This window comes from Erythranthe guttata, chromosome 5 (assembly GCF_056151865.1).
Source record: "Erythranthe guttata isolate IM_541 chromosome 5, IM_541, whole genome shotgun sequence".
NCBI classification, from domain to species: Eukaryota; Viridiplantae; Streptophyta; class Magnoliopsida; order Lamiales; family Phrymaceae; genus Erythranthe; species Erythranthe guttata.
The window spans coordinates 1,120,555-1,136,711 of NC_142537.1; the positions used below are offsets into that span (position 1 = coordinate 1,120,555).

The 16,157-nt window shown below is 36.7% G+C and overlaps 3 protein-coding genes across 4 annotated transcripts; all 3 read right to left on the reverse strand.

Annotated features, from left to right (window-relative positions):
* Positions 1 to 667: 667 nt before the first annotated feature.
* On the reverse strand, positions 668 to 1,730 carry SUFE2 (sulfur E2). Its single transcript, XM_012999763.2, has one exon. It carries the CDS (start codon positions 1,468 to 1,470, stop codon positions 802 to 804), a length of 669 nt encoding a protein of 222 aa, XP_012855217.2. The 5' UTR covers positions 1,471 to 1,730; the 3' UTR covers positions 668 to 801.
* A 1,958-nt stretch (positions 1,731 to 3,688) lies between these two features.
* On the reverse strand, positions 3,689 to 9,717 carry LOC105974607 (O-fucosyltransferase family protein). Its single transcript, XM_012999720.2, has 11 exons — positions 8,898 to 9,717; positions 7,967 to 8,017; positions 7,792 to 7,882; positions 6,769 to 6,845; positions 6,402 to 6,490; positions 5,829 to 5,948; positions 5,304 to 5,420; positions 5,030 to 5,173; positions 4,778 to 4,901; positions 4,500 to 4,691; positions 3,689 to 4,426 (listed from the first exon to the last, which is right to left on the reverse strand). The coding sequence occupies exons 5-11, from the start codon at positions 6,458 to 6,460 to the stop codon at positions 4,067 to 4,069; spliced, it is 1,116 nt and encodes a 371-aa protein (XP_012855174.2). The 5' UTR covers positions 6,461 to 6,490; positions 6,769 to 6,845; positions 7,792 to 7,882; positions 7,967 to 8,017; positions 8,898 to 9,717; the 3' UTR covers positions 3,689 to 4,066.
* A 915-nt stretch (positions 9,718 to 10,632) lies between these two features.
* LOC105974741 (protein-tyrosine-phosphatase MKP1) lies at positions 10,633 to 14,244 on the reverse strand. Of its 2 annotated transcripts, none has more exons than XM_012999887.2 (3): positions 13,915 to 14,244; positions 11,235 to 13,479; positions 10,633 to 10,959 (listed from the first exon to the last, which is right to left on the reverse strand). In XM_012999887.2, the coding sequence occupies exons 2-3, from the start codon at positions 13,455 to 13,457 to the stop codon at positions 10,870 to 10,872; spliced, it is 2,313 nt and encodes a 770-aa protein (XP_012855341.2). In that variant the 5' UTR covers positions 13,458 to 13,479; positions 13,915 to 14,244; the 3' UTR covers positions 10,633 to 10,869. The 2 variants fall into 2 exon arrangements, with proteins under 2 accessions (XP_012855341.2, XP_088674575.1); XM_088818449.1 differs by having other exon boundaries at positions 10,633 to 10,974; positions 13,915 to 14,210.
* Positions 14,245 to 16,157: the final 1,913 nt, after the last annotated feature.

The following is a 16,157-nucleotide window of genomic DNA, read 5'->3' on the forward strand; positions in this document are numbered from 1 at the left end:
AAAGAAAAAGGTTTGTAAATGATTACAAGTGACCGGCCCAATTTACAATTATAGCCCAAACTAAAATTATTAGGCTCAATTTCAAAGTGGGCCCAAAAAAGATGAAATTTAAACTATTTGTGGGCCGGGCTGCCTAATTTATTTGTGAGCTTTCAGACCGTAATTAAACCAATCCCACTTAAAAATAGATTAATCTTTAAATTAATGCATAAATTACTGCCAGACAAGGTAAGGTAAAATTACGAAAAAATCTCTCATTTCACTGTGAATCTTCTTACACGTTTACCCTTGCAGTGTCAAATTTAGTGGAATCTTTTAAAATGTGTGGAATATTCTCCAGTTTGTACCCGTTTCACCCCATTCAAGCTCCACATTTTGAAAAAAAATAATCATACATAAAATGTGTCTCTTGGCTTGTAAATATCAAATTTTGGTGCATTAAAAATTGGATTTTTGTAAAAAAAACGAGTATACACTAGAGAACATTCTACGGAATCTAGAAGATTTCGTTGAATTTGACACCATAAGGGTGAACTGAACGTATAAAAAAATTCATAATTGATGAGGATAGTTGTACTTACTCAAACATGATGAGTTTTTTCGTAATTTGACCTTATCTCAATGGTTGTCGTGTATAATTAAATGCAAGAACGTAGCTGCAAACAACTTTCACTAACAAAGTATATAGCATTTTTTATGCAGAAACTTGGCACCAAACAACATCACTACAATGTACAAATCCCACTATGGCAATTCGGTAATTACCCAAAATTAAAATCAAATCAAAAGAAATCTAAAACATCAAGAACAAGAAGAAAACAGGGGATCTAAAGACTGATGATGCTCAACAAGATCCACAGTTCTCCTCTGCATACCGATCAACACATTATGCCACGTGTTCACCCTGGAATTGCCCCTGCTCGGCAGCCCAACGTTCATCTCGACCAAATCCTCTGCTTTCACACTCAAAACATCGTCGGCGTGGGCCCCGTCGAGCAGCCATATCAGGCAAGAACAGAACCCTTTTGTGATCTCCGAATCACTGTCCAAACTGAATCTCATCACCCCATTTGATTCCATCCTCGCTTCCAGCCAGACCTGAGTCGTGCAGCCGAAGACACGATTTTCTTGAATTCTCGAGGATTCGTCGAATGGTGGGAGAATGGCGGCGTAGTGCAGCAGTTTTCTGACTCTGTCGATTGGTTCGGGTAGTGATTTGAACTCAAAATTTAGGCTTCGAACCTTTTCCGAGACGGTGGTTGTTGATTTTGTCGGAAATGTGAAGCAGGAGAGAGGGGATGTTTTAGGGTTTGGTTTTCTTGATTTGGGATTGTTGAACGCGAATCTTAGAATTGGTGGGTTTTTTGATGGATTTAGTTGGATGTTTGAAGGGGTTGATGGGATAAAATTTACTGGTTTTGCGAACAAGAATGATGGAGAAAGGTGGGATCTTGTTATGGAAGATCCCATGTTGCAGCGTCTGTGTGTGTGTGAGAGAGAAAGTGTGTGTAAGTGTGTGTGAGAGAGAGAGAGAGGAATTGGTAAAAATGGAAGATCCTCGAATTGCGGAATTTCTGAGAGGATGATAGAATTGAGAAGAGATGACAAGATTTTTTTTGCAGGGATGATGATTTTATTCCAAACAAGGCGCCAACAAAATTGGAAATGAATAATATAAATTAGACTTCTTTAACGTATATAAGAAAAGAGTTCTTATTGACCCTATTTGGTTGTGGAGATTAGTCATGATTAGCTAAATTATTGGACTTTGTTTGATGTTTGGTAATTCCAATAACTTGCCAGGTCGATCCGCAAATATTATGTTATCATACCTCATTTTGCTTTTTAGGCATGTTTTTTATTGGATTGTCCAAAGTTCAATAAAAAAAAAATTAGGTTTTATTTAATCTTGTCTTGGCAACCAAACGAGACCTAAAGAATATTTGGTGAGAGAAAGTTTATTGGAAAATGAATGAATTATTGTAAGAATTATGAGCTGATTGACATGAGTTTTTACGGTTGATTTACACACATCAATGTGGGTGTGTGTGTTTATATGCTTATGAATGGTAAAGATTTACTCAATGTGGCATAGTATAAAATCTGATGACATATTCAAGATCGTGATCGTGATCATTATGTTCGATCTTTCATTTCGATTTCATAAATTTCATATACATACGTAAAAGACAAGATTTTGTTTAATAAAATATATATATATTTCTTTTGTCCCATCAACTTTAGGTTAATTAACTTGACTATTTTTGTTGATGTTGTTGAGTGCAAGTTTTGTACTTCCACAAATGTGTATATGGCAATAATTTGGCCAATTGGAACAAGTCGTGAAAGAAAACAAGATTGAATGTTAAAGAGTCTTATTCCATGGCAAATGGCATCTTTCTTTCTTCCTCATGGTCAAAAAATGATGGTGGAACAAGAATAATTTAATTTCTTCATTATTGCAATATCATGAATAAGAACTAACAAGCACACTGTCATTTCTACGTCGAACTCGTCACACGTAGTTAAAGTGTAGTTTACATCTCTTGTCCAGTTACGAGCTATTGTATGAGGATAATTTGAGCGGATGCAAAATCTCTTATGTTCATCAATAGAAAATGTGCGTTACATTTGTTAATGACTTGGTCAAATATTAGGGGTGAGCATAAAAACCGAGAAACCGAAAAACCGAACCGAAAACCGAAAAAACCGAGCCGATATACACCGTCCCGACTTAAAACCGCATACACGGTAAATATTTTTTGAAAAACCGAAAAAATCGGTATGTGTATGGAGAAATTTTTTTTTGCCGAACCGATTTACCGAACCGAACCGATTTGGGAATACAAAACGAAGTGGTTTGATAGATAGTAAAAATCGGTAAGTTTTTTTGGTAATCAATGTGGCTACACTCAGATACTTAATCTTTTGATGTAGTTGGACTTCTTTGATGGGGCAACAGGTTTATTTTTTTGAAGATGAAATTAATGACATTTAAGTTTATTAGTTGTAATCTCATTATTTTTTTATGGCAGTAGGGTTAGTAGTAGGGTTATATTTTTATTTTTATTTTTCTAATGGCAGTAAATTTATTTTATTAGTTAATTTTGGATTGTTACTTGTTAATTTTCTCAAAGAAATGTGATAGAAGTCCTAATTCATCGTTAATCAAACATCGGTTTTATACCGAACCGATTCGAACCGATAATGAAACCGAAATCGAAAATAAACCGAATTGATACCGATACCGTTTACCGAAAACCGAAAAACCGATTCGTACCGAACCGAAAAAAAACCGACATACACGGTTTTAAAATATGAAAAACCGATATTATCGGTACGTGTTTGGTTTATTGCAAAAACCGAACCGTACCGACCCGTGCACACCCCTATCAAATATCATTTTAATAGCACTACAGTAAGTAGTACTCATTATCATAACGTCCATTGGGGTGTGTGTGGGTGGATGTGTGTGTGTGTGTGTGTGTGTGTGTGTGAGAGAGAGAGAGAGAGAGAGAGAGAGAGAGCATGCGTCACTGCATACACCACAATCCATTCTAGAAGTGGTAAACTGAAAAGAAAGGCATACAGTGTTATCAAAATCAAAGTGACAGAGACATGAAATAATGAGGCATTTGAAAAAATGCAATACTTACACTATACATATACCCCACAGACGCAATCAAAATTTTAAAAAACTTGCATTTCATAAAATGCAATCATAATTTACATCATAAATGACAATAAAAATGCATCAATTTTCCAGTACAACCATGTAGTATCTCCACCCCCCTACTATGGAAGATCTTATATATATAAAAGGGAGTGGGGGGAGGGGGGCCAATTTCAAGCCTCATTAACACGACATCAAACATATTCTTCGCAGGTTCTGACCTACTAAAATTGCATCACCTGCACAGTATTATATATAATCTTTCCCTGCGAAACTAACTCTTCCGTAAAAAAAAAACAAATTCCACGTCGATTCACATCTTGTCTCAACATTAGCGCTCCCGACAAATCTTCCTACTAACCTGTGCTACACTATCAGAAATATCAAATAAAATCAGGTTCGACACATGCAAGGTGTCAAAGGGTTCTCCCAAATGTCGTAATTAGGGAAAGTTTCTTCTGGTAATCCGGTTCGTGTTTGGTGTGTTACAATCACATCCTCGACGAATGTGGACCACCCCATGTAGGGGTCACCTAAAGATTTGGACATTAAACCCTTATCCGGTTTTATGGATTTTAAACGGTGTCCCATGTACCTTCGATGCCCGATTATTAGCTTAGCGAAGTTTCCTCCATGTGTCATGACAAATACATCGGACTTCAGACAGACCAAGAAGTCTAGAGCTGCTAAGCTTGTCACGTGTTTTCTAAATCCATCCAACTCTAATTTGGCAGCTAATTCCTCCTTTGTCACCTGTAATAGATACTTAATGAAAACTAATTGCCGATTTTTAGATAACAGGGGATGATTCACAACATGGACTTACCAGATTAGGGAACATGTTTCTAAGTGGTGCCATGCGGTTCTGTCCACCGTAAACCTGCCCAGAGGCAACGTATATTTGAGTTTCTTTAGGATAACCCATTGCACGAAGCATCACTGCCACCTCACCAGGCTCGAGAGGGCATCTTCCTTCCTTCCGTTTCTGAAGAGCCAAGGCCCAAAGATGAGAGCCATCCTGTAGTACAGAGAAAAAAGAAAATCATATAAGTTGGATTATTTTATTTGATGCCTCGTGAAAATCTCAACCTGAATATATGATACCTTGAAGCGCCTAGGCCATTCTTTCATTCTGTATATAGCCATTAGTGCTTTCTCCATCCTAGTTCCGACGAAATCACAGAAAGAAAGACCCACCATACCTTTCTCGAATCGTAAATGAAGAGCCCTGCATACATGTGTAAGTATGTCAAAAAAGATTATAATAAGAAAAAATTGAAGACCCTTCATTTAAAAGGAAAAAAAATTAAATGATGGTAACTTAAGGAACTTAAATAAGATAATCCATGCACTTACATGAAAGGATTTGAACTACCAGTTCGATTTCTCATCCTAGATACGAGCAAATCAGCCATATTCTCGATTTCAGGAAGAAATTTTAGAGCATGATAGTTCACTCTACACCTTAGCCTGTTGATTTCTTGAGGGACATTATCATACCTTATAAACAAGAAAGATTGAAAGAACTATCACTAAATATTGTTATGTCTAGGAAGATATAAATCCTCACATACATTGTTATGGAAAGAAAAAAGAAAAAATATCACATTCATTGGAACTGAAAACTCACCCCAGTCGATCTACAAAAGGTTTCAAGGCCATTATCTTCTTCTCCTTTACACGAGGTAATACATTGTCTATGTAGAACTGTGCAGGAGCATACTTCGGAATGTTTTTTACAGTACGCCTGTCATTGATTATATGCGATTACAATGAGATTGATATGCCAAAAGCCCTGAGTTTGTGAATAAATTCAAAAATTACGGTATCAAGATTGATTCCTTTGAAAATTAAACTGAGGGATGTTGCTTAGTGCCCACTAATCCACTATGACTCGTCTAGAACTTTTAACGCAAGAAAGAATACTAGGCCGAAAATAAGTAAACCTTATTTTACTTTTCCTGGACTCACAAGCTATTTGGTGGAATTTGTCCATTCATTATTTTTTTTATTGAAAGTTGGACAACTACATATTGCGAAGTTATGGACTCACTGTTACGACAATATATTTTCATACATGCAGCTCGGCCAAAGCATTATTCCACTCTGCTGCAGGTGACTAAAATATGTAAGAGTGAAAAGGAAAATACCAAACCTTATACTGGTGAACAGCTCTGCTTTATCCGTAAACCATTCCGGGATATCTCTAACAATCCGTACATCGTATTTCAAGTAGTCAATAAAGTGATCTACATCAAATATGTCTTCAAATTTCCTGCAGTAAATTAAATCTATGAACACACTAGAGATCTAGAGTAGTCAATAATATGATCTGCATTACATGTTCTTCAAATTTCCTTTGCATTTATAAAATTCATATATTAGACACTATTGCTCAGTAATAGATGGTTTACATAAAACAAGAGTGTTAATCAATTTATAAACGTCGAGAGTCCAGCAACGAAATAACCCAGTTGCCTCAACTCATATAATTACGTGCAAGGACAGCACACAGGAGCCCCGATAAAGTTACAAGTGAAAGGTTGGAGAATAATTAGGCATAAGTTGAATAGATAAAATAGTTTAAAAAAAAGAAGTATAGTTGAAAAAATGCAATTGATTTTGCACCTGCATAAGAAATCTTTTTCATTGTGCATTAACTTTAAGTACATTAAAGCAGGCAAAATAGATTAGTAAACATAGTGTGGCTTTAGTCAAGTTCACTCACGTTTGGTCTTTCCATATCTGGTCTTGCTTCAGCACGGGCAAAATAAGAGTAACATTCATTATCTTCGCCACAGCAACAGCATTGCATATCTGCAGAGAAGCATATAGACACTCATAGTCAATCACAGGTCCGCAGCCACTTAAAACTTCGAAAATCCAAATAAAATCTAGTGGTCCGTGCAAGTCGTAATAACATGCCTCCTAACATGGGTAAAGAATCAAATGATAAAAGCTATCACTGTCTTCGAGAAGCAAAATAAATAAAGGAGCAATTTCAAATATCCAGATCCAGATAGTCTCTCCTTCATAATGCATGAATGAACTAAATGAAACATGAAATAAATTAAGTCTCTTCAAGGATCACATACAGCAATTCTTTGCTGGTTAAGACCACCCTCAGCATGTATAAATACATAGCCATTTGTTGAATTCTCAGCTGGAAGATCTGCAAGGTGAAAGAAAGGAGATCATTCATAAACGGATTAATTCTGACATACGCACATTCAGAAATCTAATCTAGAATACAGCCATAAGATATCCCAGAAGAGAGGTAAGTGGATAGTATTTTTTGCTGTAAAAATACTAGTCTCTTCTGCTTTTGGTTAACCATCACAAAAAGAGTTCACCCACCCAATCCCAAAGAACAACAATTATGGGAACAAAATGAAACAAGTCAAAATGTCGTGATTCATGAAAAGTAGAAATAAAGCATTTAAAAAGCAGTGAATAATGGCCCAGGGCCTGTTTCCTGATTTTAAACAAACAGCATTCCACCAACTCGGGTCCACTTTAATGCATTTAAGAGTATCCCCTACCCACCCAAAACTTGTAATTTTTTACACCTAGTCCAAGGAAATTGGTCTTGCTGGAGAGATATCTAAAATCAAAATATTCAGTTTAGTCAATCAACAAAGCTCATAATAGTGGTATACTCTTCAACTAGTTCATTCCTCAGTAGATGCTTTCTAAATTGAATTGAGTAAGGTATCTCATCTAAAATGATTCATCAATTTATACTTCAGGACTTCTCCTGATTTTCCCATTATCTTTTCTATCCTATATGGGAAAGGTTACTATTACGGCGGAATAGCTTGAGAACAAAGCATGAAAGAAGTAAGATATTTGAAATCTGAATATCTACAAAATTTACTTGCTTTAATTTTCGAAGGGAAGAGAGTACAGATTATAACTTTGAATTTAGATAATTCCTTTCACTAGCCTCAGAATCAGATTATTTTTGTTCCATTCTCTTCTCTTCCTCTCAGAGTGAAGAGACCTTTACAGAAAAATAGAAAAGGCAAAATCCAGGCCACTGGAAGGGACAAAGGCGTAACTTCATCAATTTTTCAGAAGTTTTCATCATTCATATGATTTATGATATGGATGAGTACCTGAAATTATTCCCTCATGTCGTTCAGCACAAGGCTTCCATGATGTAGTGGCTGAATAAGGATTCTCCCACAGCGATGAAGACTCCTTTACCTACATGCAACGAAAGTAATGCAACTGAATCCACAACCCAAGCTGAGGATTATAAAAGAGCACCAGATGACAATTTGAGCTTACATGAGGGCACTGAAGAGTTATGCCATCTTTTCTGCACAAATATGGGGCGTTCTGCAACCAAAGCAGAGGGTAACATCAGAATAGAAACGATTAGATAATGCACAACGTCTGTGATAGTTTCTACAAGTATCATAATTGCAAATAAGATGTTGGAATCCAATTAACCAAGCACGCCTCATTGTAATATGCATCGACAGATGTACTCAGGCGACCCATGGCGTGCAACTTCACAAAAATCAGTTTAAAATTCTTCTACCGCAATCTTAAGTAAATCAAACTTACTATTATTTATCCAGTCAACCCTAGACTACACTACTTTTTTATTAAGTAAATCTCACACTTCTTAACTTGTCTCATTTCAACCCAGAAATATTTGCTAGCACAAAGCAGGTTGACATCTGTACAACTATCAATCACTCAAAAATGATCTGGATTACGATGGTGGAACTTGTTATAGAAATCAGACAGTCAAAAGCCAGGAACACGGGTGCGATTTCCATACTTCTTCCACAAATAATCTAAGCGGTAAAATTGAAATTAAAACGTAATTCATTCCAATTCCGAAAGTCCAATTCCATAGACTCAAACATAATTTCTGTATGTTTATTTTACACTTATTTTACTTCAGCTGCCGATCACATAGTTCAGACTTTCAGTGTTCGTAAGATACACATGATATTACAAAATAACCTAAATTATGAGAGCACAAAATTTGATTTCCCGAAGTAATTGGCATAATCCATTTGACCCGTTCACAAACATGCCGAGGAAAAATATCATTAAAAAACAAGCAATTAGCTTAAACCCCAATTCGTCAAATAGAAGGCAAAAAACGAGAATAATTCAAGCGATAAAGAATATAAAAATCGAAAATGCAAATCAATTACACATAAAATAATATGTATACATACGAAAAGGGGCATCGGCGTACCAATCGTTTGACGACAGAAGAAACTGAAAGAACGGCGGCGAAAACAACAGCTGCGAGTATGAGAATCGAGATCTTAGATCTATGAGGATGGGGCCTATACAGATCGTCGTTGGGGAAAAAATAGTGCGGGAGAAATGGTTGGACATACGAGCGGAACGAGCGATCCCGGGGATAACGATCGCGGCCATTGTCATGGTCGTCGGCGGCGGGGGGCGATTGGTAGTCAGATGACAATGGGGATTGAGCCACAACGGAAGCGGAGGGGGACGGGGTGGCGCGGCTTCCGATGGAGCTCGAATGGCGGAGCTCCGCCGTCGCTCGCTTCGGGCTGTACGCCAGCTTGAGATTTGGCTGTTTTTCCCCCCGGCTCGGCGTATGGCTTGGCTCCGGTCTTCGAATTGCTTTACTGTAGTGCGGTGTTAGCACTCCATTGTGCGTTTGTGTGTGTGTGAGAGAGAAAGAGATGTGTTTGTGTGTGTGTGTGTGTGTGTGTGTGTGAGAGAGAGAGGGGTGCCGGAGTAATTATCTAGTGTTGCTGACAGTCCATGTGACTGACTTGAGATCAGAGGTCGTGGTTTTGAAGAAAGCGAGAAGATTATAATTGTTTTCCAAAAGGGTATTTTTGTCATCCGATAATTTTCTCTCTCTAATTTCCCAACTTAATTTAATCCCAACGGTTTCAAAATTGTCAAATTAAATTGGTTATAAATGAGAAATTGGATTGAAGAAAGTGTTTGATTGTGGCAAGAATGACATTTTATCTGTTGTTATTTTATACAAATGTCTTTTAGACGTAAATTAAATTCACATATAAATAAACATACAAAAAAACAAAAAGGTTACGAGAAAAGTACATAAAATAAAATATTCTAGTTGATAATATAAAGGAAAAGTTAAAATAAACATATAGTATGATAGGGTCACAATTGTTCAATGGCCCGAATTGAATTAAAAGCCATAAACAAACACGTAGAGTATGTATAAGCGATGGATGCGACTACATTCGGTTTAATGTCGGAAACGGGGGTGAAAATCCTGCACCTTGATGTGGACTGAAAATAGGTCCATCAACCAACAACGAGCTCGCTTATGATAGTTAAAAGCAACAATGGAGCAACACAGGTCGTAGTGAAAGGAAGAATATCGCTTTCAGCAAATAAAATGAGCTCGCAGCAAGTCACCTCACTTGCACGTACATCGTGATTTGATAAGATAGGGGTCCCACTAGACTAGGTATAAATACAATTGTGGAACGAAAGAAAACAAAGGGTTTTTAATCCTCTTCCTATATTACATTCAATACGCCATTTTTTACCTCTTTCAAAGATATATCATTTTTCACACTTCTCGACTGACTTGACCATTGGATAATTAATGCCTACGAAGACCTTCCAAGCACTCCTTTTTACAAGTCGTCTAGAGCAATCGTTCTCTTTCACGGTCGGGCTTTCCTTCGTCTATGATCTCTCCCTTTTCCAAAAGCCCATTCTATTTTATTATTACTTTTAGGACCATTTAGACATAATCATAGTATTATTTGAAATGATGTCAAATGTAATAATTCTAACGTGGAACCCAATTACCATAAAATAAAAATCCAGTTGCAATTGAAAACAATATTCTTTTTAAAGAATTGATTTTTATTGAAGAAAATACACATACTTGCATTTCAACTTACTGGAAAGTGGAGAAAGCCTCACATTCAATTAAAAGAAAAGAGACTGCAAATAAATTATTACCAGAAAATTCTTCAATTAAACATAAACAGAATCTAAAAATTCCTCCTTTATGATTAAAAATGAGATTTTTGTCCTTACATCTCACAAGCACAGAAACATGAAAAATGCCCTGCTTTGGGATTGCCAAATAGAAGAATAGAGAGCAGCAGCAACTCATTACTCATTAGATTTATAGAGAGCTGCAAACCAAACCCCATATGAAAAATCATTAAATTTCCTTTTCTCCTGTCTACCTATACACCACCTTTGTCTGAATCTTTGCCTATTGATAAGCATGCCAAATACTCCACTAGCTGCTCCGGTTCCTCCCCTTCCTCCACTATCTGTAACATCGTAAACTAGTAAATTCGACGACTACATTAATCAATCCACTTTGTTAAAAAATCGAGATAGTAAAAGAAAAGCTATATAATTCAGTGTTCGCTCGATGTAGTTTAGTGACATTCAAGATTGTAGTAAACAATACCGATTTTTTTCCCAACATATTTAATTTAGCTCAAGCCCACGTGTTCAATATATACCATGACAAATAACAGATAAGCTTTAATGTTAAAACGAGTACAGATTGAATCTTGATTCTAGAAGATTAAGTAAGTACCTTAACACGAGCATCTTTGCTGAAACCCTTCTCAACGAGAAGATGAAGGCCAAGTGCCTCCAAACGGGCGCGAATATCTTCATGTTTGCTATTATCATTCTTGATCAACTGCCTATCACTTCCTTCCAATGACACGTTTCGCCCTATCCATACATATAACGCATCAACTTTCTTTGTGCCGAAACTTACTTCGGGTATAACTATAATATAAACTGATCTAGAATCAAGAATGCCAGAATTCATGTCCATTTTCAGCATCGAAGGCCACTCGTAAAATACTACGTTTTTTTCTCCCGCTATTTTGTTAGTCGTGTCATCTGCTGTACGGTCGATTTTTCCGTCGTTTTTTTCATCGTACAATCTACTTAAAACATCAGCATCAGCCTCGTGGCCATTTGCATCTGAATCATGTTCATCATCTTCCAAGTACATACTCGAGTTTTGTGAAGAAGTTCGAGATTCTTCATCAATGGAGGGCAAAATGGTAATAGCCTCTTCTGATAAACGGGTTTTTTCGTCCTCTATAGGAACAGCACTTTCCTCTAAAGGACCACTCTTAGCAGAATCAGAATCTCCCGATTCAAGACTCTGAGGTGATGACTGAGCAGACACGAATGATGAGTCGGACCAGTTAGACGATGATGGAGAAAATGTAAACGAGCTCGAATAATCGGATGTTGAAGGCGAGACCGATGGAGATGTCAAATCGGATTTCGGTTTACTAACGAAAAAAGTGGAAAAAGAATCCACCAAATCGAACGACGGTGATTTTAAATCGGTTTTCTTCGAACTTGAGCTGCTTGTCACGTAAGAAGCATATGAATCCGGTGAATCACATTGAGTACTTGACTGCAACGAGACATTATCAAGAGGGACAGTGTCTTCGACTTTTTTAAGATTAAGTTCTTTAACAATACCCTTTACAAACTTTCTCCTCAATCTATTCCAACCATTCTCCCTAGCAGGAAGACATGTCTCGGATCCTGCTTCAGATAATGGAAAAGGCGGTACGACTCCAAAAGCAAGTGCTTTGTGAAAGATTTCGAAATCTAAATCGTACTCATCGAGTTTCCTTTGACTTTTAGACCCTGCACAGAAACTCTTTTCCTCCTTGGACTTTACATGACAGCCATTGTCTGAACCTTTTACGTAGCTGAAAGCATCCCAGAATTCAGATGTCTCTTCGCCTTCTTCGACGGTTACAACCGGACATTGGGCACTTTCATAACGAACAACTTGGGAAGCAGCTGCTTTGGCATTTTCAGACATCACCGAGGAGCAACATGTCCCAATCCAGACATATATAGCAGAGGGGATGTGGACAATGAACGCCCCACGCGAGTCAAGCTTATCTGCACCTGGTTCAGACAGCATTTTCGGTACGAGATGAAGAGGGTCGTACGGTGAGTGAGGCGCCACTCGGTACATTCTAATCACGGAAGATGGGCTTGCAGGGAGAGCATGCACGCGCTTCTGACATTGCAACAGCTGGCAAGCAAATCCAACGTTTGGATTAGCCACTCCTCTAGCTGTTTTGACGTGCTGGAAAGCATCATCGAAGCTCCGACCCTCTTTCCACATAAGATACGCAATGACCAACGAGGTTGACCGAGACACCCCATGACAACAGTGGACAAGGACACGGCCACCTTGTTCACGAACATCCTCGAAATAATCAAAAACATCGTAGAGGATACTTGTAATATCCTGAGAGGGGCAGTCCTGCAGCCAGAGCGTCTTGTACACAAGCTCGTTCTTGAAATACTCCGGGCAAACGAACCCAACGCAGTTGAGCACGTGGGTTATCCCATTCTGACGGAGGATTTCACGATTCTTAGCAATTGCATCGCTTCCTAAATATATATGATCCAAAACTCTAGAGCATTCCATATCAAAGAAGGCGATTTTGTCTCTTCGAAATTCGAATTCTCTCGGATGATGCTGCTCTCCAGTTGAGTTTTCACGGGGCGTTAGAGAACGAGGCCTTGCGCCAGGTGTCGGAGGATTAGGCCATACTCCGAGATCATCCGAGCCAGCTTTCGGCCATTCCTCGATGCTCGGACGAGTGATGGAAAGTGGCTGAAGTGGCGGCAAACATGCCCTTGCCTTGCTGTTCCATTGTGGGTTGGAATTCGATTTTCGTGGTGGGCGTTCGCTCCACGAGACAGACCTCGAGTACGTCTTCCAACCTACTGCTTGATCTTTCTCTTCTTCCCTCAACATTTCAAAATTTTAAGCTGCCACTCTGTGAAACCAAGTGAAAGTTTAATAAGTATTCATTTGGATTACCACACAACAAACATCAAAAAACAAAGCTCTTTATTGGGTTGGAAGAAAGAGTTAACCAATTTCCCAATTTCAAGATCTCCCCCTAAGGTAATTCTCAGAAAAAAAAAAACAATAAATTCACATATTCAGAATTCAATATTATAACTACGATTGAAAAAATCAACCAAATTTTCTAACCTAAAATCCTTGACCAAATATTTCTGAATCAAATACCAAACCACGACCCAATAGAAACCCACTAAACCAGCAACAAATTGGATGAAATCTCGATGTACACAAATCCAATTCAATTAAAAAAAAAAAAACCTATTTGAAGCATAAAATAACTAAAAAAGTCCCAAAAATCAGCATCGATAATTACAAAGAGAGAGAGGGAACAATAATCGCTTACATGAACTAGCTAATTGGTTCTGGGGCACAAAGCAGCAGCCATTTGATCAGTACGCACTGAAAATACGGAGATATTAATAATATTATTATTATGAAAAAGAAAAAGGAAAGGAAAGGAATAGGAAAGGATCCGTTCAACGGAAAGTGCTTAATTATTTTTTTATTTTTTTTCTAGAGAGAGAAAGAAGAGAGAGAAGCTCGAAGGTGGGCCAAACATAGAAGCGAAGAAGACAGGTTGGAGTTTTTATAGATCTGGAAGACAAGTGGTCAAATGCCACGTCATCTCTGGATGCCGTTGAGAGGATTTAAGTAGGGTTTTCTTTTTTCTTTTTTTCTTTGCATGAGAGCATTTATTTTATTTTTTAAATTTCAAAAAATTGAGATATTAATAATTTTATTTTGGTTATTGTACTTGGGCTCTTTTTATTGGGTTTTTATTGGGCTATTTCAGGTTAGTCTTTGTACTTCCTTTTGGATCATGGCCCGTAATTAAAGAATAATAATAATAATAATAATAATAATAATAATAATAATAATAATAATAATAATAATAATAATAATAATAATAATAATAATACACGTATTTGCTTATCTCGCTTACGCTTACTGTTATGGTTAGTTCAGAGTCGATGGTTGACTCAGCAGTTGGTTATGATCACATGCTAATAAAGCTGAGCTGGCAGAAAAGTTGTTTCTACAACTTGTTATTCAGCAGCTGACAACGGTTTGAAAGAACACGTACATTGACTGGATCCGAATACATAATACCTAATTGGTGCACAAGATTCATGAGGCATCGAAAGATACGCCGTTTCAGTAGCAAACACTTTGTGCAGCAATAGAAATTTTACGCAGCTTTAAAGTTTTCTGTGAGATGCTAAAGTGTGAGCTGCATCGTGAGTGATCGTGAGCTCGTAATCTCCATCAACCGTTGACAATAAAGAAGTTGTCATTATTGTTACCGTGGATATAAGATTACATTGATTCGAACCACGTAATCTTAAGTGTTCTTCATCTTCGTTTCATTGTTTCATTGAATTGAGTTTTCAAACTATATGGTTTAATTCACTAACACTTGCAAATAAATGCATGAAAATTTTCTTCTATGTAAAGACATGAAATTGCATATATAAGTGGATAGAAGTAGGAGGCATCCTTGAAAAGAATATGCTTTAATTTGGGAGTTGTTCAAATATGAAGTAGCTAGCAAGAAGGGGACACACCTTTTTCTAAAACATTTTAAAACAAAAGAGTAGATATGATTATGTTAGCATGATTTTCTAGGATTCTGTCTGATTCTATCTGATTTTATCTATGCTTATCGGAGGTAAAAAAACATGACCCATTAGAATTCTGACACGTGTCAAGGTAATATATTTTGTATATATGATATATATTTAGGAAAAAGAAAAAAAAAATGATACTTGGATATATAAATGACATTGAATTAACCGAAAACGACAAACTATTTTGTCCCACACATACTATTTAAATTTTAGTACTGGTTTTTTTTTTTAATTAAAAGAAAACTGATAATTAATTAATTAATTATAGTGTATTGTTTTCTTTTAATTGTAGCTTAGATAGTTGACCAAAAAGATTGACGTGGTACCTTCCTAGAAAGGTTACGTACAAGTTTGCACATTTCTTGCGCTTCAATGAAATTATGACTTTGTTCCGATTTTTCTATACAATTTTTCTTGCGTATACTTTTCATTTGAAGTTCCCTATTGTCCGAATTTATTTATATTGTCTTGCAATTTACAGTCACCCCTGAAATACGTTCAAATTACGAAAAAATTTCTCATATTTAGATAATTATATCACTCTATCAACTATGTACAACAAATTGACGAGTGATTGTACTATTCAGATATAGGGGTTTTTTGGTAATTTAAGCGTAGTACTTCAGGGTGTTGTAATTTGACATATATTGTATCCTCCAAAAAAAAAAAAAAAAAAAAAAAATTTGACATATATTGTAAGTTTAATTTCTTGGAAATTGTTTAAGCAAGAAAAAAAAGAGTACAAACAGTTGATTTTTGGGAATTAATATTAATTGCGGGGGGCATAGTTATTAATTTTTTAAAATCTTATTCATTGACTTTAAGCCGCCAAGGCAAAGACTTCATTAGTTTTAAAATATTGATTTTTTTAATGGATAAGTTGAACTCGTCCAATGAAAAGAAGCCACGTATGTGTGTGTCTATATATATATATATATATATATGTAGCACGTCTGTT

Bases quoted from the DNA above. Each gene is read 5' to 3' on its own strand.
- LOC105974741 (XM_088818449.1), bottom strand. From the start codon at position 13,457: ATGTTGAGGGAAGAAGAGAAAGATCAAGCAGTAGGTTGGAAGACGTAC. The intron at 10,975-11,234 runs GTACTTACTTAA...CGAATTTACTAG, and splicing joins GCAAAGATGCTCGTGTTAAG to TTTACGATGTTACAGATAGT.
- LOC105974607 (XM_012999720.2), bottom strand. From the start codon at position 6,460: ATGAATGTTACTCTTATTTTGCCCGTGCTGAAGCAAGACCAGATATGG. The intron at 5,949-6,401 runs GTGAGTGAACTT...AATTTACTGCAG, and splicing joins CAGATATGGAAAGACCAAAC to GAAATTTGAAGACATATTTG. The intron at 5,174-5,303 runs GTGAGTTTTCAG...CTTGTTTATAAG, and splicing joins CCTTTTGTAGATCGACTGGG to GTATGATAATGTCCCTCAAG.
- SUFE2 (XM_012999763.2), bottom strand. From the start codon at position 1,470: ATGGGATCTTCCATAACAAGATCCCACCTTTCTCCATCATTCTTGTTC.